At 32.4% G+C, this 22,500-nt stretch overlaps 1 protein-coding gene across 1 annotated transcript in view; it reads right to left on the reverse strand.

The window, feature by feature from the left end:
- LOC136040130 (tryptophan 2,3-dioxygenase-like) overlaps nt 1-22,500 on the reverse strand; it is a 71,294-nt gene that overhangs the window by 43,807 nt on the left and 4,987 nt on the right. Inside the window, exon 2 of the mRNA XM_065724241.1 lies at nt 14,290-14,471. Coding sequence (XP_065580313.1) covers nt 14,290-14,471 — 182 coding nt within the window. The remainder of the gene's footprint in view (nt 1-14,289; nt 14,472-22,500) is intronic.

Below are 22,500 nucleotides of genomic sequence, written 5' to 3' on the forward strand. Positions count from 1 at the left end.
CACAACTACAACGGGGACACCGGGGGAAACAGGGGGATATAAATGACGACCGGGACAAAAAAACTAAAAAGAAATAAAAACTAAAAACTAATAAAAAAAACTAAAAAAATCTAAAAATCTAAATAAGCTAAAAAAGAAAAAAAAAGGAAAAAAATAAAGGAGAAAAACAAAACTAAAAAACGAATGTATATACAGACCGGGACACCGGGATACAAATGATGACCGGGACCCGGGACACAGGGAATATAAATGACGACCGGGACACAGGGACACAACTACAACGGGGACACCGGGGGAAACAGGGGGATAACCTGACAATCTATTTATATGCAAAGACAATGGGACAGCAAAGAATGTTGTATATTCGCAAGTTTTACGTAGTTAAAACCATATATATATATATATATATCTATATTCACAGGTGGGACATAGGGACACAACTACAATGGCGCGTAACTATTATGGCGCGTAACGACTTACGCGCGCGGGGTATATATATCTTCTATATATATAAAAAAAGTTGTCTGTGGATCTGTGGATGGATCAGGTGACGTCACCTGAAAAACTGGATCAGGTGACGTCAAAACTGAAAAAACTAAAAAAAGGCAAAAACTACAAAAAAACTAAAAACTAATAAAAAAAATAAAAAAGCTAAAAAACTAAAAAAACTAAAAAAAGGCAAAAACTACAAAAAAAAACTAAAAACTAATAAAAAAGCTAAAAAACTAAAAAAACTAAAAAAAGGCAAAAACTACAAAAAAAAACTAAAACTAATAAAAAAAATAAAAAAGCTAAAAAACTAAAAAAACTAAAAAAATTAAAAAAAAGGTAAAAAACTAAAAAAACTAAAAACTAAAAAAACTAAAAAAAAAGGAAAAAACTGAAAAATAAGCTAAAATAAAGGTAAAAACCAATAAAAAACTAAAAAAAAACTGAAAAAACTAAAAAAAGGCAAAAACTACAAAAAAAACTAAAAACTAATAAAAAAAGTAAAAAAGCTAAAAAACTAAAAAAACTAAAAAAACTAAAAAAAGGTAAAAAACTAAAAAAAATAAAAAATAAAAAAAAACTAAAAAAAAGGAAAAAACTAAAAAAACTAAAAAAAAGGAAAAAACTACAAAAAAAACCAAAAAAAAGGAAAAAACTGAAAAATAAGCTAAAATAAAGGTAAAAACCAATAAAAAACTAAAAAAAACTGAAAAAACTAAAAAAAGGCAAAAACTACAAAAAAACTAAAAACTAATAAAAAAAAGTAAAAAAGCTAAAAAACTAAAAAAACTAAAAAAACTAAAAAAAGGTAAAAAACTAAAAAAAATAAAAAATAAAAAAAAACTAAAAAAAAGGAAAAAACTGAAAAATAAGCTAAAATAAAGGTAAAAACCAATAAAAAACTAAAAAGAAAAAAGGAAAAAACTAAAAAAAATTTTCATCTAAAAAACTAAAAAAAACTAAAAAAGGTAAAGACTAGATTAAAGTAATTCGAAAAAAGAAAAATGGTAAAAAACTAAAAAAAAACTAAAAAGAAAAAACTAAAAAAAAAATTAAAAATTGAAAAAATAAAAAAAATAAAAAACCCAAAAAGAAAAAACATAAAAAAATAAAAAAGATAAAAAACTAAAAAAAAACTAAAAAAGCTAAAAAACTAAAAAAAAAAGAAAAAACTAAACAAACTGGGAATTGCACAAATATTTCAATATATTTTGACAATATATATAAAAATAAGTTGTCTGTCCATTACGCCAGATTATATCTTCTATATATATAAAAGAAAACAAACTAGAATGTAAAAACTGGAAATTGCATAAATATTTCGAAATATTTTGACAATAGGTTAAAGTAATTCGAAAAAACAAAAATGGTAAAAAACTAAAAACAAAACTAAAAAGAAAAAACTAAAAAAAAACTAAATAAAAAATTAAAAAAAGAAAAAAACTTAAAAAGGAAAAATGTAAAAAAAATAAAAAGGTAAAAAACTAAAAAGAAAAAAAAAACTAAAAAAACCTAAACAGCTAAAAAAAAGAAAAAACTAAAAAAACTGGGAATTCCACAAATGTTTCAATATATTTTGACAAAAGATTAAGGTAATTCGAAAACCTTAAAACAGATACCCAAAATTGTCCCGGGACATAACTACAAAGGGGACGCCGGGGTGCACAGGGGGATAAATAAATGACGATGGCGACTCAGGGAATGGTCGATTAGCAATCACCATCAACAAAGCTCAAGGGCAATCATTAGAATCATGAGGTATAGATCTGAATACGGATTGTTTTCCCATGGACCATTATATGTTGCATGTTCAAGAGTCGGTAAACCTGAAAATCTATTTATATGCACAGACAATGGGACAGCAAAGAATGTTGTATATTCGCAAGTTTTACGTAGTTAAAAACATATATATATATATATATATATATATATATATATATATATATACTAGCTGTTGGGGTGGCGCTTCGCGCCACCCCAACACCTAGTTGGTGGGGGCGCTTCGCGCCCCCCCCAAGCCCCCCCGCGCGCGTAAGTCGTTACGCGCCATAATAGTTACGCGCCATTGTAGTTGTGTCCCTATGTCCCACCTGTGAATATAGATATATATATATATATATGGTTTTAACTACGTAAAACTTGCGAATATACAACATTCTTTGCTGTCCCATTGTCTTTGCATATAAATAGATTGTCAGGTTATCCCCCTGTTTCCCCCGGTGTCCCCGTTGTAGTTGTGTCCCTGTGTCCCGGTCGTCATTTATATTCCCTGTGTCCCGGGTCCCGGTCATCATTTGTATCCCGGTGTCCCGGTCTGTATATACATTCGTTTTTTAGTTTTGTTTTTCTCCTTTATTTTTTTCCTTTTTTTTTCTTTTTTAGCTTATTTAGATTTTTAGATTTTTTAGTTTTTTTTATTAGTTTTTAGTTTTTATTTCTTTTTAGTTTTTTTGTCCCGGTCGTCATTTATATCCCCCTGTTTCCCCCGGTGTCCCCGTTGTAGTTGTGTCCCTGTGTCCCGGTCGTTATTTATATTCCCTGTGTCCCGGTCGTCATTTGTATCCCGGTGTACCGGTCTGTATATACATTCGTTTTTTAGTTTTGTTTTTCTCCTTTATTTTTTTCCTTTTTTTTTCTTTTTTAGTTTATTTAGATTTTTAGATTTTTTAGTTTTTTTATTAGTTTTTAGTTTTTTTTTCTTTTTAGTTTTTTTGTAGTTTTTACCTTCTTTTTAGTTTTGTTAATTTTTTTTTTTACTTGTGTCCTGGTCGTCATTTATACTCCCTGTGTCCCGGTGCTTTGTTGATTGCTAATCGAACATTCCTTTTGTCCTGGTCGCTTTCTCTTTGAGTGTCGTCATTTATTTTTTTCTTTTTTAGTTCTTTTAGTTTTTACCTTTTTTAGTTTTTTTTTAGTTTTTAGTTTTTTTAGTTTTTTACCTTTTTTTAGTTTTTTTAGTTTTTTAGCTTTTTTATTTTTTTTATTAGTTTTTAGTTTTTTTTGTAGTTTTTGCCTTTTTTTTTAGTTTTTTGTCCTGGTCGCTTTCTCTTTGAGTGTCGTCATTTATTAGTTTTTTCCTTTTTTTTTTAGTTTTTTATTGGTTTTTACCTTTATTTTAGCTTATTTTTCAGTTTTTTCCTTTTTTTTAGTTTTTTTCTATTTTTTATTTTTTTTAGTTTTTTACCTTTTTTTAGTTTTTTTAGTTTTTTTAGTTTTTTAGCTTTTTTACTTTTTTTATTAGTTTTTAGTTTTTTTTTGTAGTTTTTGCCTTTTTTTAGTTTTTTCAGTTTTTTTTTTAGTTTTTTATTGGTTTTTACCTTTATAGTTTTTTTAGTTTTTTAGCTTTTTTATTTTTTTTATTAGTTTTTAGTTTTTTTTGTAGTTTTTGCCTTTTTTTAGTTTTTTCAGTTTTGACGTCACCTAATCCAGTTTTTTCAGGTGACGTCACCTGACACATCCATCCACACATCCATCCATCCATCCATCCACAGACAACTTATTTTTATATATATAGATATATATATATAGATATATATATATATATATATATATATATATATATATATATATATATATATATATATATATATATTCACAGGTGGGACATAGGGACACAACTACAATGGCGCACAACTAATATGGCGCGTAACGACTTACGCGCGCGGGGGGGCTAGGGGGGGCGCGAAGCGCCCCCACCAACTAGGTGTTGGGGTGGCGCGAAGCGCCACCCCAACAGCTAGTATATATATATATATATATATATATATATATATATATATATATATATATATATATATATATATATATATATATATATATATATATATATATATATATATATATATATATATATGTATATATATATATATATATTTAACTACGTAAAACTTGCGAATATACAACATTCTTTGCTGTCCCATTGTCTGTCCATATAAATAGATTGTTAGGTTTACCAACTCTTGAACATGCAACATAATAATTGTCCATGGGAAAACAATCCGTATTCAGATCTATACCGCATTTTTCTAACGATTGCCCTTGAGCTTTGTTGATGGTGATTGCTAATCGAACATTCCCTGTGTCCCCGTCGTCATTTATATATCCCCCTGTGTCCCCGGCGTCCCCGTTGTAGTTTTATCCCTGTGTCCTGGTCGTCAGTTATAGTCATTTGTGTCCCGGTATCCCAGTCTGTAATTTCTCTTTGAGTGTCCCGGTCGTCATTTATATTCCCTCTGTCCCGGTCGTCATTTATGTCCCGGTCTGTAATTTCTCTTTGAGTGTCCCGGTCGTCATTTATGTTCCCTGTTTCCCGGTCGTCATTTGTGTCCCGGTGTCCCGGTCTGTAGTGTCATGTTATAATGACGTCATATACAAAGCCTTATATACTTATAATGACGTCAAATGCAAAACCACAAACAAACAAACATGCATATATACAACTTATTTATATATATACTAGCTGTTGGGGTGGCGCTTCGCGCCACCCCAACACCTAGTTGGTGGGGCGCTTCGCGCCCCCCCAAGCCCCCCCGCGCGCGTAAGTCGTTACGCGCCATATTAGTTACGCGCCATATTAGTTACGCGCCATTGTAGTTGTGTCCCTGTGTCCCATTTGTGAATATGGATAGATTTATATATGTGTTTCAAACTACGTAAAAATTACGAATATACAACATTCTTGGCTTTCCCATTGTCTGTCCATATACAAAGCCGTATGTACTAATAATGACGTCATATGCAAACGCTCTTTTTACAAACAAACAAACATGCATACACACAACTCGTTTTTATATAGATAGATAGATAGATAGATACAATACAAATTAACTACGTAAAACTTGTGAATATACAACAGTCTTCGCTGTCCCATTGTCTGTGCGTATAAATAGATTGTCAGGTTTACCGACCCTCAAAGATGCAACATACAATTGTACATTGGTAAAGCAATCTGTATTAAGATCTATACCGCATTTTTCTAGTGATTGCCCTTGAGCTTTGTTGATGGTGGTTGCAAATGCTAATCGAATTGGGAATTGCAATCTTTTAAATTGAAAAAGCAGATCCGTTGGAATCATGGGAATGCGAGGAATAAGAACAGCCTCACCCTCATAAGGCCCTGTCAAGATTGTGGCATCTATTAGGTTTTCCATTGTTTTTTTTTTTACGGCAAGTCGCGTGCCATTGCAAAGCTTTGGTGGGTTGATATTTCTTAAAAGTATTATTGGTACGCCTATTTTTAGTTGTAGCAGGTGTGGTGGACACCCTGAAGGATCTATGGAATTTAAAAATTCAGATGGATAATTAACCGCTTCATTTGGTTCCGAAATACAAATTAACTGCGTAAAACTTGCGAATATACAACATTCTTCGCTGTCCAATTCTCGCTGCATATAAATAGATTGTCAGGTTTACCGACCCTCGAACATGCAACGTACAATTGTCCATGGGAAAAACAATCAGTATTAAGATCAATACCACATTTTTCTAATGATTGACCTTGAGCTTTGTTAATGGTGATTGCAAATGCTAATCGAATTGGGAATTGCAATCTTTTAAATTGAAAAGGCAGATCTGTTGGAATCATGGGAATGCGAGGAATAAGAACAGCCTCACCCTCAAAAGGCCCTGTCAGGATTGTGGCCTCTATTAGGTTTTCCATTGTTTTTTTTACGGCAAGTCGAGTGCCATTGCAAAGCTTTGGTGGGTTTATATTTCTTAAAAGTATTATTGGTACGCCTATTTTTAGTTGTAGCACGTGAGGTGGAAACCCTGAAAGATCTATGGAATTTAAAAATTCAGATGGATAATTAACCGCTTCATTTGGTTCCAAAACTGTGTCGACTGACTTGTAAAGGACTGCCTGGTCTTGAATCTTGGTCAAAACAATATTGTTGATTTCGTGGACGTCTATATTTTTGGGTGCGAGAATCGCTCTTTCACTTAGCCATTTATTATTTTTATAATTTTTTAGAATATTCGGAAATACTTTTTCAATCAATTCATTTTTGGACGTCACTAAATTACAGAAATCAGCAGGTAGTTGTATACGTCCTGAAATTGAGTCTACTGGGAGCTTTCCGTTTCCCATTGCCAGCAATTGATCTGAAAATGTTTGACCAGAGTCATCGTTTTGCAATCGGACACGCATATTTGTAGTTAATTTTAATGTTTTTACGTGTGCCCATAAATTAGAATTTTTCAGGCAAGCATTCATTTCGTCTGCAGGAGTTGATCTAGGTATTATAGGTAATGTTTGCCTGAAATCTCCCGCAAGCAATATTAAGGTGCTGCCAAAGGGTTTCGACTTCCCTCGCAAATCTTTCAAGCATTGATCCAGAGCCTCGAGCGATTTTTTGTGTGCCATTGTGCACTCATCCCAAATAATAAGTTTGCATTGCTGCAATACTTTACCCATCCCAGATGATTTGGAAATATTGCACGTGGGAGTTTCTGTAGAATGCAAGTTCAGAGGCAATTTCAAAGCGGAATGAGCAGTTCTTCCACCAGGCAGCAATGTTGCGGCTATTCCGGACGACGCAATTGCCAACGCTATATCATTTTTAGATCGAATTGATGCCAGAATCAGTTTTATCACAAACGTTTTACCAGTACCTCCTGGCGCATCCAAAAAGAAAATTTCTCCAACGTTGTTATCGACACAATGCATTATCGTATCATAAATGTCTTTTTGTTCCGACGTTAACTTGGAAATGTTATTTTGTACATACGACAATAGATCACTCGTACTGTAACTTTGTTCACGATCCAATTCTACACACGTCGAAACAGCAGCGATACGGTTAGGTGAAGGCATTCCCAAACCCTGAAGAGGTTTGTTTGCCATACTTATGCACAAATCTTCTATAACAACTAAAGTGTAGTTATAAATTTCTGATGTAAAATCAAAAGTCATGTCTGACGTCTCTAACTGTTTTCGATGAAGTATATCTTCGGACATTTTTGACTTATATTTTTCCCATAAATCTGTAGGAGCTGATGGAGAGCAAGTTGTTAAAATGATGCCAAATAATGCACGAATTTGACTTGGGGTTGACGTTTCGCACGCGTCATTGATGAAGTTATCCCAGTGTTGGTCATTCTCCAATAAATTCAGAGCTTGGCATGCACTACGGTAAGTGTCATGTATAGTACCATTTACAGTCCTCAAATACTCAAAGGATGTCGGACCGGGTACATTCACCAAAAGTAGGCGTAGAAAGAAGCATTCATGTTGATTGGGGTGAACGGTGTAGAGTCTTCCTATCGTGGTATCTTTGAAGATGGTAGGTTGGCCGTCGACTGACTTACCCTGTTTTCGACGTTCAAATACTTTATTTTTAGTATTCCACGTGTAATACGAAGGCACTTCAGTATACAGCAGTTTTTTTGCAAAAGAATCATTTTTGCAAAGCGAAAAAAAAGCTGTTAATGTTGTATCCGGTGGATTCAGGACTCTTTGTTGCACGTTGGTTTCCGTGAAATAAACACGTTGACCATTCTGTAAATGTACCGCTAAGTGAACAACAGCTGGACTACGTTCATGTATCGGAAATGAAAGAATTCGCCAAACAGCTTCATTACTGCTTATGTATCTTCCAGCCTGATATTCTACGATTTCATCGAAATCTTTGATTTCGGACTGCAAGCCAAAAACTGCCATGTCACTGCCTTTGTTGACGTATTTACATATGTATTTGATTGCCTTTACGGAATTACAGTATTCAACGTTTATGTGTGCATTAAATGTTTTTGATAATAAAGGGGAGTATGGAACAACCCACTGGTTATCTACTTCGATGGTGTTACCGTTACGCTTCTTTATTATTGCTGTTTTACCGCCATCTTCAGTAGATCTTCTTCTATATTGTGGGTAACCATCATTGCCAGTAATTGTTTTGGGTACTAAAAGTCGAGGATATTGCTTTGTGCACCTTCCTTTGGCCATGCATGGTGAATTTTCGTTCAGTGCACCGCAAGGTCCATGTATCATATTTTTTACAATAATATCATGTAACCCCTTATCGACATTTTTATCAGGTATTTCAGCGGAAATCACATCATCAATTTCGTTTGAAGTAATTTTTTTATGTAGCCAGATTAGTATATGTGCGTGTGGCAAACCTCGTTTTTGCCATTCCACTGAGTACATCCAGCATCGCACTGACCCAAACACTTCATGTTTTACAAGGTAGTTTATCAGTGATTTCAACTTTTGCCGGAAGACACGTGCCGTAATGTCATGCCTATGAACCGCCGATTGTCCTTGAAGTAAAAGCTGCAGTATCTCGTCCCAAGATTGATTACATGTAAATGTAATAAATAAATCTGGACGACCATAGAGACGAACATACGCAATAGCATCTTGAGCATATTCATGCATATGACGGGGACTGCCAGCATATGACGAAGGTAAAATTGTTAATCTTCCAACGTTTGTGGTATTACCGTCATTTATAACTGCATCTCGCAAATGAATGTATTGTTCAGAGCGGAGCTTGGTCTGATTCAGGCGGATATATAGCAAACGTTCTGATTCAATTTTAGCATACATATCCACGACAAATTGGTGAAACAATTCACGGCATTTTAAAATATAATTTTCTTCATCCTGCCGAATCATTAGTCTATAGGAATAATAATGCATTGCACTGCATTTCTTATTCATTTCTTTGTTAGTGGCTGGATTCATCAATTTAATATTAAAGTGATAGCCGTCGGCTCCATCCCAAAAAATGATAGGATATTGTAGGGCATCGTAGCATCGATGAGTTTCAGCAATTCTTAACAACTGAGCGTTTCGCTTATGTAGAATAATATCTCGAGGTAAAAACTGATCACCGACCATAACGATTGCCACTTCGTCGATAGTCGGAGCATTGTATCTACGCACATGTTGGCCAGGAGGCGTTTTGTCAGCGGAAATAACAATTTTATGAGTATCAGTAGGCATCAAATCGATGGCTGTTTTGAACAGACGCACTAACTTATTATTTTCGTGGAAAAGATGTTGCAATTGGGAAACGATTGTCCTTTCAACGTTGGGAGAAATTTCGCAACGTGCATTCAATTCAGAATTTCTATCACTGATGAAGTACAATTGTAAAAATTTATGATTCTCGCCTGAGAATGGTAGAAGGGACCCTGCTTTATGATAAATTTGCCCTTTTACTTTGAAAGTAGACATAAATTGATCTGGATTTTCGATTTGGGCTCCAAACGACGTCATTTGGAAACATGAGTTGTATTGTCTGATTTTTGACAAAAAACGCTTAGATTCTGACGTAGTTCCAGTAAGGAAAGTCTTCAATGGCTCTGGTGGTGCAGCCAATAGAGGAAGTTTAACTTTTCCTGAGGCGCAACACATTCCCATTGTTTCACCATTGAATTTCAAGGCCTTGCAATAGGGACAAATTTTAGACATTGTCCCGATTTGAACACATCTACTCAAGCTATAATCATCGACTGGGTTGTACCTGAATGCCAGGCGATAACTTTCAGATTGCTCTGATTCCTCGGCACGCTTTCTTTTCTTACTTTCTCTATCAGCCTCAAGCCTGTTTCCCTGCTGTTCTTTTGATTCCTCGGCACGCCTTCTTTTTTTACTTTCTCTTTCAGAAGCAAGTCTGGTTTCGCGTTGCTCTGGTAGTTCCTCGACACGCCTTCGTTGACGTAAATTGCACATTCTTAATCTGGCCATTTCTCTTTGAACCGCAAGCCTGGTTTTGCTTTTTGGTAACATTCTATCTTTTTCAATGTTTTTCAATTTTTCAGTGTTCATTCTAACATTGATGTTAGAAAAAAATTTTACGTGCCAAGCATGCAAACACTCGACAATTTATAATAAAACTCAAAATTATAAATATCTGTTATAAGGTTTTCGAGTTACTTTAATCTATTGTCAAAATATATAGAAATATTTATGCAATTCCCAGTTTCTACATTTTTAGTTTCAGTTTGCTTTTCAGTTTAGTTTCATTTTTATATATATTTAAGATATAATCTGGCGTAACGGACAGACAACTTATTTTTATATATATAGAAGATAGATTTTTATATATATAGATACAGTTTCTTCTTTAGTTTTTTTTCTTTTTTAGTTTTTTCTTTTTTTAGTTTCTTCTTTTTATTGATTTGTTTTCTTCAATTTCTCAATGTTCATTCTAACATTGACACTTGGAAAAATCTTTACGTGCCAAGCATGCTAAAGCTCCAACAATTTATAATAAACCTCAAATTTGGGGTGTCTGTTTTAAGGTTTTCGAATTACTTTAATCTACTGTCAAAATATATTGAAATATTTGTGCAATTCCCAGTTTTTTTTTAGTTTTTTATAGTTTTTTTTCTTTTTAGTTTTTTACCTTTTTTTATTTATTTTTTATTTTTTTAGGTTTTTTCTTTTTAGGTTTTTTCTTTTTTTAATTTTTATAATTTTTTAGTTTTTTTCTTTTTAGTTTTTTTAGTTTTTTACCATTTTTCTTTTTTCAGTTTTCTTTTTCTTCTTTATTTTTCAGCGTCACTATGAAATACATATCGCCGAAAATTGTTTTTTAACTAAAATCTGGTAGGCATTGATGACCTTATCCAAGTCAAAATCCCAAACCCAATCATCATCGCTATCATTTTCAGTTTTGATGTTTTGACTCTCGCTGTCCAGGTGGATTTTTATCTAACTACGCGGTTTTGCGTTCTTTAGCCGCAAGCCTTTTGGCATTAACCCTTTGAGCAGATTCCTCGGCTGTTTCTTCTGCCATTGTAGGATTTATACTAAAATGTCTCTTTTAATTAACTATTCGAGCAGCTTCCTCGGCTGTTTCTTCTGTCATTTTAAGATCTATACTAAAAATTCCTCTTTACGTGCCAAGCTTGCTAAAGCTCAACAATTTATAATAAACCTCAAACTTTAAGTATCTGTTTTAAGGTTTTCGAATTACTTTAATCTATTGTCAAAATATTTCGAGATATTTATGCAATTCCCAGTTTTTACATTTTAATTTGTTTTCTTTTTCTTCTTTATTTTTCATAATCTGGCGTAACAGACATAGTGTAACAGACATAACACACAAACAACTTATTTTTATATATATAGACAAGTAGATGATCGGATCTTAATGAATTTTGATATTTAGAAGGACCTTGTGACTCAGAACTCTTATTTTAAATCCCAACCGGCATTAAGCCTCTGATTTTCTTTTTAAATCAATCTATTGATTCTTAGACTTTTGCTAGAGCTCATACCATTTGAGCTCTTGGCTCTTCCAGGCTCATCATAAGTGCCACATGAGCTTAGCTCTTGTTCTTTTTGCACTGTCATTTTCATTGATTTCGGAAAATTAGGTGAAATTCCCCCCCTCATAGGATTTTGATGAAGTTACGCCACTGATCTTTTACTTCAAAATGATGAAACAAGTTGGTTTCTAAAGCTATTACATAAAAAAAACTAGTTTTTTTAACTGAAAGTAAGGAGCGACATTAAAACTTAAAACGAACAGAAATTACTCCGTATATGAAATAGATTGTTCCCTCCGCAATCCCTCGCTCTTTACGCTAAAGCTTTTAATTGTTTTAAAAAGTAGAATTGTGGCAAAGAGTCAAACTTTAGCGTAAAGAGCGAGGGATTGCGGAGGGAACAATCTATTTCATATACGGAGTAATTTCTGTTCCTTTTAAGTTTTAATGTCGCTCCCTACTTTCAGTTAAAAAAACTAGTTTTTTTTATGTAATTTCTGAACGTTTTTGAATTAATGCATGTTTGATTTTGACTCTCCACACGTAAACTATTCAAATGAAATTTGCATATTAATTCCTTTTTTGGCTAAATGGCTTTCTCTTAGTTTTGATCATACGATTTTGAGAAATATGGGATGGGGAAGGAGGCCTAGTTGCCATGCAATTTTTCCGTTACATAAAAAGGCAACTATTAATTTTAATTTTAACGAATTTTTTTATTAGCAAAAAAATATACGTAACTTTAGAATTAACTTACGTAACAAACTTTTATATTCTTTAATTATTATTATGTATATGAGGGGGTTTGTAACCTCGTTAATACCTCGTTCTTTACACTAAATCGTAAGTTTTGTCCCAATTCTTTAAGAATGACCCTTGAATCAGAAAGGCCGTAGAATAAATAGTTGAAATTACTAAAAATACTTTAGCATAAAGAGCGAGGTAATTATCTCCTCCTAAATACCTCGCTCTTTATGCTAAAGTATTTTTAGAACCCCTCATATGCGTAATAATCTCTGTTCGTTTTTAAGTTTCAATGCTGCTTCTTCCTTTCATTTGAAAAAACGTTTTCATGTTTATTTTTCATTGTTTTCTTATAGTAATGCTAGAGAATCCTGCGCCCTTTTCATTGAATTTTTCTTCCCCCATGACATATTCCTCCAAGGAAAGATCCTCCAACATAGCCCCCTCTCCTCAGCCCCACCCCCAAACAAAATAAAATCCCCCTGAAAACGTCTGTACACTTCCCAATAACCATTACTATATGTAAACACTGGTCAAAGTTTGTAACCTGCAGCCCCTCCCCCAGGGATTGTTGGGGAGTAAGTCATCCCCAAAGACATAGTTATTATGGTTTTCAACTATGCTGAACAAAATGGCTATCTCAAAATTTTGATCCGTTGACTTTGGGAAAAAAATGAGCGTGGGAGGGGGCCTAGATGCCCTCCAATTTTTTTGGTCACTTAAAAAGGGCACTAGAACTTTTCATTTCCGTTAGAATGAGCCCTCTTGCGACATTCTAGGACCACTTGGTCGATACGATGACCCCTGGGGAAAAGAAAAAAAAACAAAAAAAAAACAAAAAACAAACAAACAAATAAACACGCACCCGTGATTTGTCTTCTGGCAAAAAATACAAAATTCCACATTTTTGTAGATAGGAGCTTGAAACTTCTACAGTAGGGTTCTCGGATACGCTGAATCTGATGGTGTCATTTTCGCTAAGATCCTACGACTTTTAGGGGGTGTTTCCCCCTATTTTCCTAAATAGGGCATATTTTCTCAGGCTCGTAACTTTTGATGGGTAAGACTAAACTTAATGAAACTTATATATTTAAAATCAGCATTAAAATGCGATTCTTTTGATGTAGCTATTGATATCAAAATTCAATTTTTTAGAGTTTTGGTTACTATTGAGCCGGGTCGCTCCTTACTACAGTTCGTTACCACGAACTGTTTGATTATTTAAAGACGAATCCCAAGATGAAGACACAGAAAATAAAATGCAGCAATCAGATTTATGAGGACCCGAATTGTTATTTTATTCATTATCTTTGATGTTTTTACAGGCTGTACCTGCTCTTACTATAAGCGGTATTTTTTGTAGAAGTTTCCCTAACGCTATACACTGACTGAACCTTTATTTGCAGTATAAATAACACGTAATTGAAACAGGAAAATTTATAAATATTTAAATGTTCTAACTTAGCCTTGGGAAAGAAAACGGCAGTAATATAATCCACGGGATCGTTATCTATATGACAAAGTTTTATATTACCGAAAACTGATATTAACTTTTTTGTATCACTGCCTAGGTTTAAAACTGATAGTTTTTTAAGGCTTGTGTTTTATCATAAAACAAAAGCATGCTAAATTAAATTAAAGAAAAAAAGTTTTTTGATGAAAGTACAGAGCGATGTAGAAACTTAACATAAGAAATGATATTGCTTTGTGAGCTATGCAAGATGTGTTCATACAGCAAGGTCAAATAAACCAACTCATGTTATTTCTCTATGTTTGCAAAATTTCGAAAAACTCGAATTAAAAAAAAAAACTTTAAGACAAAGAGCAAACCTTGATGGATAATAATGAATAGATGCTCATCGTGAACAGTGTGTCCATTAACATTGCTTAGTAGCAGTTGGGAGTTAAGTACTTTGTCCAGTTGCAAGTATTCACCGTACAATAAACCGGGATGATGCTCAGCCATGTTGATCTCATTTGTACCATTAGTGTAGTCATTTGGACAAGTATTTCTATGGAAAGATATATTAGAATAAGTTGAAATAGCAAGAAGAAAATATATCATCCTGAAAATATCTTAATTTGCTTTATTGTTTTTTTTTAATCGTTACAGTGAGCCCATTACCCTACCCTACGTATACAGTAAAAAAAAGAAGCCGAAATTTCTTATTTTTACATCTTCACGTCCTTTTCTCGTGGTAACAGGAATAGATTTTCAAATATCCATAAATGTTAATTGATAGTTGTTACAAAGACGATTGCAAAGGAAGAATAAACAATCTGATGGATTGGTAAAACAGACTACAGGCTAAGAAGAAATTTCCAAGACAAATTTTGTATTGACCAGTTGATATGGGTCAAAGGTTCATCTGATTTGACTAACTATAATCGTTGAAATTCCTATCCACGAAATTTTTCCCGACAGTTGGCCGCTGAAACAATTTCCCCACATGTGATATAGCGATGGTAATTTTAACCTTGAAGAGTATTGTTGAATACCAAATCTAGAGAATTTACTAAAAATTTCTTCTTATAGTCCTGAAAGTGTATTTAAATATTTACGATAGCGCTATTCCAATGGTCTCCATAAGGCTCCATGGCCCGTAGTATGGAGGCTAAATAACACTAAACTTAAAACAAATGAACAAAAGAATTCACTTCATTAACTTAAGACAATAATACAAAAAACTCAGGCAACAAGAGAAGACATAAATCCTTGATCGATCCCAACATTTAAAACCTATCGATCCTTTGACCCCATCCAGTGCATAGGGCAAAAACAGTTACCACCCATGCCCCTGTGATAATCTATATTAATAAAAATAAGTTGTTTGTGTGTTGTGAGTTGACTGACGTCATGCATGTTTGTCGACTGACGTCATTATAAGGATTGAGCATTATGCCGTCATGAAGTTGTTTGTCGACTCACGTCATGTTTGTCGACTGACGAAATTACAGACCGGCACACCGGGACACAAAGGACGACCGGGACACAGGGAATATAAATGACGACCGGGACACTCAGAGAGAAATTACAGACTGGGACACCGGGACACAGGGAATATAAATGACGACCGGGACACAGGGACAAAACTACAACGGGGACGCCGGGGGGCACAGGGAGGGATATATAAGTGACGACCGGGACACAGGGAATGTAATAAAAACTACGTACAGATTATTTTTTGTGCAAATATTTTTTAATTTTGTTGTAATCTTTGGGATATACGGAAGATAGACAATATTTGAGGGCTTATCATATCCCAGATGATACTTTTTGAAAACTCTTTACTCATTAGTAATGATTTGGGAATAAAACAGGTGGTTCGAGAATCAATTGAAATTAATCTCAAAATAAATAAAAATATTTCTTTGAACAGGGACTTGGGGGAATACTCACTAAATTCTTTATACTCAAATTTAATTAAAAATGATCTAACAAAATATTTTACTAAACCAATTTATAATATTACTGAACCAACTACGAAAAGGCCTTTGAGACAGGCTGCTAAACAAGCAAGATTAGCTTTAAGAAATTGCATCTAATCATTTTATTTCTCTTTAGTTTGAATGAGTTTATATTTCTTCATTTCATTCTTTTCGCCAGTCCTGGTTGAACTTCGCTGAAGTAAGGATGCTAGGGCTATATTTAAAAAAGTGTTTTAATAAGTGTTTTTATATTCAGTTTTAATTCTCACAATTTGATGTAAGTTCTTATATATATATATATATATATATATATATATATACTAGCTGTTGGGGTGGCGCTTCGCGCCACCCCAACACCTAGTTGGTGGGGGCGCTTCGCGCCCCCCCAAGCCCCCCCGCGCGCGTAAGTCGTTACGCGCCATAATAGTTACGCGCCATTGTAGTTGTGTCCCTATGTCCCACCTGTGAATATAGATAGATATATATATATATATATATATATATATATATATATATATATATATATATATATATATATATATATGGTTTTAACTACGTAAAACTTGCGAATATACAACATTCTTTGCTGTCCCATTGTCTTTGCATATAAATAGATTGTCAGGTTTACCGACTCTTGAACATGCAACATATAATGGTCCATGGGAAAACAATCTGTATTCAGATCTATACCTCATGATTCTAATGATTGCCCTTGAGCTTTGTTGATGGTGATTGCTAATCGACCATTCCCTGTCCCGGTGTCCCGGTCGTCATTTACATCCCCCTGTTTCCCCCGGTGTCCCCGTTGTAGTTGTGTCCCTGTGTCCCGGTCGTCATTTATATTCCCTGTGTCCCGGTCGTCATTTGTATCCCGGTGTCCCGGTCTGTATATACATTCGTTTTTTAGTTTTGTTTTTCTCCTTTATTTTTTTCCTTTTTTTTTCTTTTTTAGCTTATTTAGATTTTTAGATTTTTTAGTTTTTTTATTAGTTTTTAGTTTTTTTTTCTTTTTAGTTTTTTTGTCCCGGTCGTCATTTATATCCCCCTGTTTCCCCCGGTGTCCCCGTTGTAGTTGTGTCCCTGTGTCCCGGTCGTCATTTATATTCCCTGTGTCCCGGTCGTCATTTGTATCCCGGTGTACCGGTCTGTATATACATTCGTTTTTTAGTTTTGTTTTTCTCCTTTATTTTTTTCCTTTTTTTTTCTTTTTTAGTTTATTTAGATTTTTAGATTTTTTAGTTTTTTTATTAGTTTTTAGTTTTTTTTTCTTTTTAGTTTTTTTGTAGTTTTTACCTTCTTTTTAGTTTTGTTAATTTTTTTTTTTTACTTATGTCCAGGTCGTCATTTATACTCCCTGTGTCCCGGTGCTTTGTTGATTGCTAATCGAACATTCCTTTTGTCCTGGTCGCTTTCTCTTTGAGTGTCGTCATTTATTTTTTTCTTTTTTAGTTCTTTTAGTTTTTACCTTTTTTAGTTTTTTTTAGTTTTTTAGATGAAAATTTTTTTTAGTTTTTTCCTTTTTTTCTTTTTAGTTTTTTATTAGTTTTTACCTTTATGTTAGCTTATTTTTCAGTTTTTTCCTTTTTTTTAGTTTTTTTATTTTTTATTTTTTTTAGTTTTTTACCTTTTTTTAGTTTTTTTAGTTTTTTTAGTTTTTTAGCTTTTTTACTTTTTTTTATTAGTTTTTAGTTTTTTTGTAGTTTTTGCCTTTTTTTAGTTTTTTCAGTTTCTGCCTTTTTTTTAGTTTGTTTAGTTTTTTAGCTTTTTTATTAGTTTTTAGTTTTTTTTGTAGTTTTTGCCTTTTTTTTAGTTTTTTTAGTTTTTTAGCTTTTTTATTTTTTTATTAGTTTTTAGTTTTTTTTGTAGTTTTTGCCTTTTTTTTAGTTTTTCAGTTTTGACGTCACCTGATCCAGTTTTTTCAGGTGACGTCACCTGATCCACGATCCACAGATCCACAGACAACTTATTTTTATATATATAGATAGTTTTTTTTTTTACTTATGTCCTGGTCGTCATTTATACTCCCTGTGTCCCGGTGCTTTGTTGATTGCTAATCGAACATACCTTTTGTCCTGGTCGCTTTCTCTTTGAGTTTCGTCATTTATTTTTTTCTTTTTTAGTTCTTTTAGTTTTTACCTTTTTTAGTTTTTTTAGTTTTTTAGATGAAAATTTTTTTTAGTTTTTTCCTTTTTTTCTCTTTAGTTTTTTATTGGTTTTTACCTTTATTTTAGCTTATTTTTCAGTTTTTTCCTTTTCTTTAGTTTTTTTTTTATTTTTTATTTTTTTTAGTTTTTTACCTTTTTTTAGTTTTTTTAGTTTTTTTAGTTTTTTAGCTTTTTTACTTTTTTTATTAGTTTTTAGTTTTTTTTGTAGTTTTTGCCTTTTTTTAGTTTTTTCAGTTTTTTTTTTTTAGTTTTTTATTGGTTTTTACCTTTATTTTAGCTTATTTTTCAGTTTTTTCCTTTTTTTTAGTTTTTTTTAGTTTTTAGTTTTTTTAGTTTTTTACCTTTTTTTAGTTTTTTTAGTTTTTTTAGTTTTTTAGCTTTTTTATTTTTTTTATTAGTTTTTAGTTTTTTTTTGTAGTTTTTGCCTTTTTTTAGTTTTTTTAGTTTTTTAGCTTTTTTATTAGTTTTTAGTTTTTTTTGTAGTTTTTGCCTTTTTTTAGTTTTTTTAGTTTTTTAGCTTTTTTATTTTTTTTATTAGTTTTTAGTTTTTTTTGTAGTTTTTGCCTTTTTTTAGTTTTTTCAGTTTTGACGTCACCTGATCCAGTTTTTTCAGGTGACGTCACCTGATCCATCCACAGACAGACAGACAACTTATTTTTATATATATACTAGCTGTTGGGGTGGCGCTTCGCGCCACCCCAACACCTAGTTGGTGGGGGCGCTTCGCGCCCCCCCCCAAGCCCCCTCGCGCGCGTAAGTCGTTACGCGCCATAATAGTTACGTGCCATTGTAGTTGTGTCCCTATGTCCCACCTGTGAATATAGATAGATATATATATATATATGGTTTTAACTACGTAAAACTTGCGAATATACAACATTCTTTGCTGTCCCATTGTCTTTGCATATAAATAGATTGTCAGGTTTACCGACTCTTGAACATGCAACATATAATGGTCCATGGGAAAACAATCTGTATTCAGATCTATACCTCATGATTCTAATGATTGCCCTTGAGCTTTGTTGATGGTGATTGCTAATCGACCATTCCCTGTCCCGGTGTCCCGGTCGTCATTTACATCCCCCTGTTTCCTCCGGTGTCCCCGTTGTAGTTGTGTCCCTGTGTCCCGGTCGTCATTTATATTCCCTGTGTCCCGGTCGTCATTTGTATCCCGGTGTCCCGGTCTGTATATACATTCGTTTTTTAGTTTTGTTTTTCTCCTTTATTTTTTTCCTTTTTTTTCTTTTTTAGCTTATTTAGATTTTTAGATTTTTTAGTTTTTTTATTAGTTTTTAGTTTTTTTTTCTTTTTAGTTTTTTTGTCCCGGTCGTCATTTATATCCCCCTGTTTCCCCCGGTGTCCCCGTTGTAGTTGTGTCCCTGTGTCCCGGTCGTCATTTATATTCCCTGTGTCCCGGTCGTCATTTGTATCCCGGTGTACCGGTCTGTATATACATTCGTTTTTTAGTTTTGTTTTTCTCCTTTATTTTTTTCCTTTTTTTTCTTTTTTAGTTTATTTAGATTTTTAGATTTTTTAGTTTTTTTTATTAGTTTTTAGTTTTTTTTTCTTTTTAGTTTTTTTGTAGTTTTTACCTTCTTTTTAGTTTTGTTAATTTTTTTTTTACTTATGTCCTGGTCGTCATTTATACTCCCTATGTCCCGGTGCTTTGTTGATTGCTAATCGAACATTCCTTTTGTCCTGGTCGCTTTCTCTTTGAGTGTCGTCATTTATTTTTTTCTTTTTTAGTTCTTTTAGTTTTTACCTTTTTTAGTTTTTTTTAGTTTTTTAGATGAAAATTTTTTTTAGTTTTTTCCTTTTTTTTTTAGTTTTTATTGGTTTTTACCTTTATGTTAGCTTATTTTTCAGTTTTTTCCTTTTTTTTTAGTTTTTTTTTATTTTTTATTTTTTTTAGTTTTTTACCTTTTTTTAGTTTTTTTAGTTTTTTTTAGTTTTTTTAGTTTTTTAGCTTTTTTACTTTTTTTATTAGTTTTTAGTTTTTTTGTAGTTTTTGCCTTTTCTCTAGTTTTTTCAGTTTTTTTTTTAGTTTTTTATTGGTTTTTACCTTTATTTTAGCTTATTTTTCAGTTTTTTCCTTTTTTTTAGTTTTTTTTAGTTTTTAGTTTTTTTAGTTTTTTACCTTTTTTTAGTTTTTTTAGTTTTTTTAGTTTTTTAGCTTTTTTATTTTTTTATTAGTTTTTAGTTTTTTTTGTAGTTTTTGCCTTTTTTTTTAGTTTTTTTAGTTTTTTAGCTTTTTTATTAGTTTTTAGTTTTTTTTGTAGTTTTTGCCTTTTTTTAGTTTGACAACTTATTTTTATATATATAGATAGTTTTTTTTTTTTACTTATGTCCTGGTCGTCATTTATACTCCCTGTGTCCCGGTGCTTTGTTGATTGCTAATCGAACATTCCTTTTGTCCTGGTCGCTTTCTCTTTGAGTGTCGTCATTTATTAGTTTTTTCCTTTTTTTCTTTCTAGTTTTTTATTGGTTTTTACCTTTATTTTAGCTTATTTTTCAGTTTTTTCCTTTTTTTTAGTTTTTTTTTATTTTTTATTTTTTTTAGTTTTTTACCTTTTTTTAGTTTTTTTAGTTTTTTTTAGTTTTTTAGCTTTTTTACTTTTTTTATTAGTTTTTAGTTTTTTTTTGTAGTTTTTGCCTTTTTTTAGTTTTTTCAGTTTTTTTTTTAGTTTTTTATTGGTTTTTACCTTTATAGTTTTTTTAGTTTTTTAGCTTTTTTATTTTTTTTATTAGTTTTTAGTTTTTTTTGTAGTTTTTGCCTTTTTTTAGTTTTTTCAGGTTTGACGTCACCTGATCCAGTTTTTTCAGGTGACGTCACCTGACCCATCCACACATCCACAGACAGACAACTTATTTTTATATATATAGAATATATATATATATATATATATATATATATATATATATATATATATATATATATATATAGTATTGTATTGTGCTGAAGACGGCCCTTGGACATAGGGCCGAAATATCTACATAAATAATTTCCATTGTCTTGAAAAAACTTTCCCTATTGTTTCTACGTTGTATTTGTTTGTTATGGAAAGGCAGTGTGGTCTTCGTCGCTATTTTCGTCTAGCTTATGGGGAGCAGTTGACCTATGATATCTTTTATTTTATTAGTCTAGGTAAAAAACATGCTAATATTATCAATCAACAAAAATTTTTAGAATCCTGTAGAAAGGAAAACCTTATTCCCAATTCTTTAAGATATAAATTACATTTAAATACCCGAAAAGAAGCGCAATTTGCCCATACACTACAGTTAAAAACCCTAGTCCATATTATTAAGGACAAAAAACAGAAACGACATATTATTTCTTCAGAGAGAAAATCGTTGGAAACTTTTTTGCTGGAAAACCTGTCCATCGTTGATTTTGCTCAAGTTGTTAGATTAGAAAGGAATTTGTTTAGCCACGATTTTCGCTTGTCCAAGGAACGCCTCTATAAAAAATTAGAAGGCTTACGAAATGAATCTTCGATGAGAAACCGTATTTATTCTCCAAGATTCACTCCTGGGCCTGCAATCGTTAACCTCTCTTCTAAAGCATTGGAACCCCAGGAAATCGAAACACTAGAAAAAGGTCCAAAATTTTCTTTTCTACCGAAACAGGTTCCTGTGGCAGATATAGTTTCCTCTCTAGAGTCCGCTTTGCATAAACACTATCCTTCTGTCTCTAACCCGGATGAAGTTAGATCTGGTCTAATAAATATCCTCTATAATAGCCAAAAAAAGTTTAAGCCTCCTACCAATTCCACACCGGAAAATTTGCATGACATAAAAATACTATCTAATCTCCGAAAAGATCCTTCTATTATAATAACTAAAGCAGACAAAAGCAATTCACATGTTGTCATGAATACAACAGACTATGACAACAAAATTTTTTCGCATTTAAATGACACAATTACATATCAAACAATAACTCATGATCCTACTGATCAGTTCACTAATAATATTATAAATGAATTAAAGCAGCTAAAACAAAATGGTAAAATCACCCCATAACTATACAATAAATTTTTTCCCCGTGGTAGTTTCTGTCCTAAACTCTACGGTTTACCAAAAATACATAAACAGGGTGTTCCCTTAAGACCTATTGTAGCTTGTACTAAAGCTCCCGCTGCCAATATTGGAAAATGGCTTTGTGCAGCTTTCAAACCTTTATTGTATTCTCAAAATTCCTATATTCATAACTCGGCAGATTTGATTAAAAAACTTAGCAACACAAGTATTTCAGAAAACACAATAGTTAGTAGTTTCGACATTGTTTCCATGTATACAAATATAGATGTAACTATTTCAGAGGAATTATTAAAAAACAAAATAGAAGAAAATTACCACTTGATCGAGACTTCAGCGACAGGAATTGATTGTGAAGTTTTAATGACTCTTGTTAAAATTTGTAATAAGTTTTCTATGTATTTTC

This window comes from Artemia franciscana, chromosome 2, assembly GCF_032884065.1.
Source record: "Artemia franciscana chromosome 2, ASM3288406v1, whole genome shotgun sequence".
NCBI classification, from domain to species: domain Eukaryota; kingdom Metazoa; phylum Arthropoda; class Branchiopoda; order Anostraca; family Artemiidae; genus Artemia; species Artemia franciscana.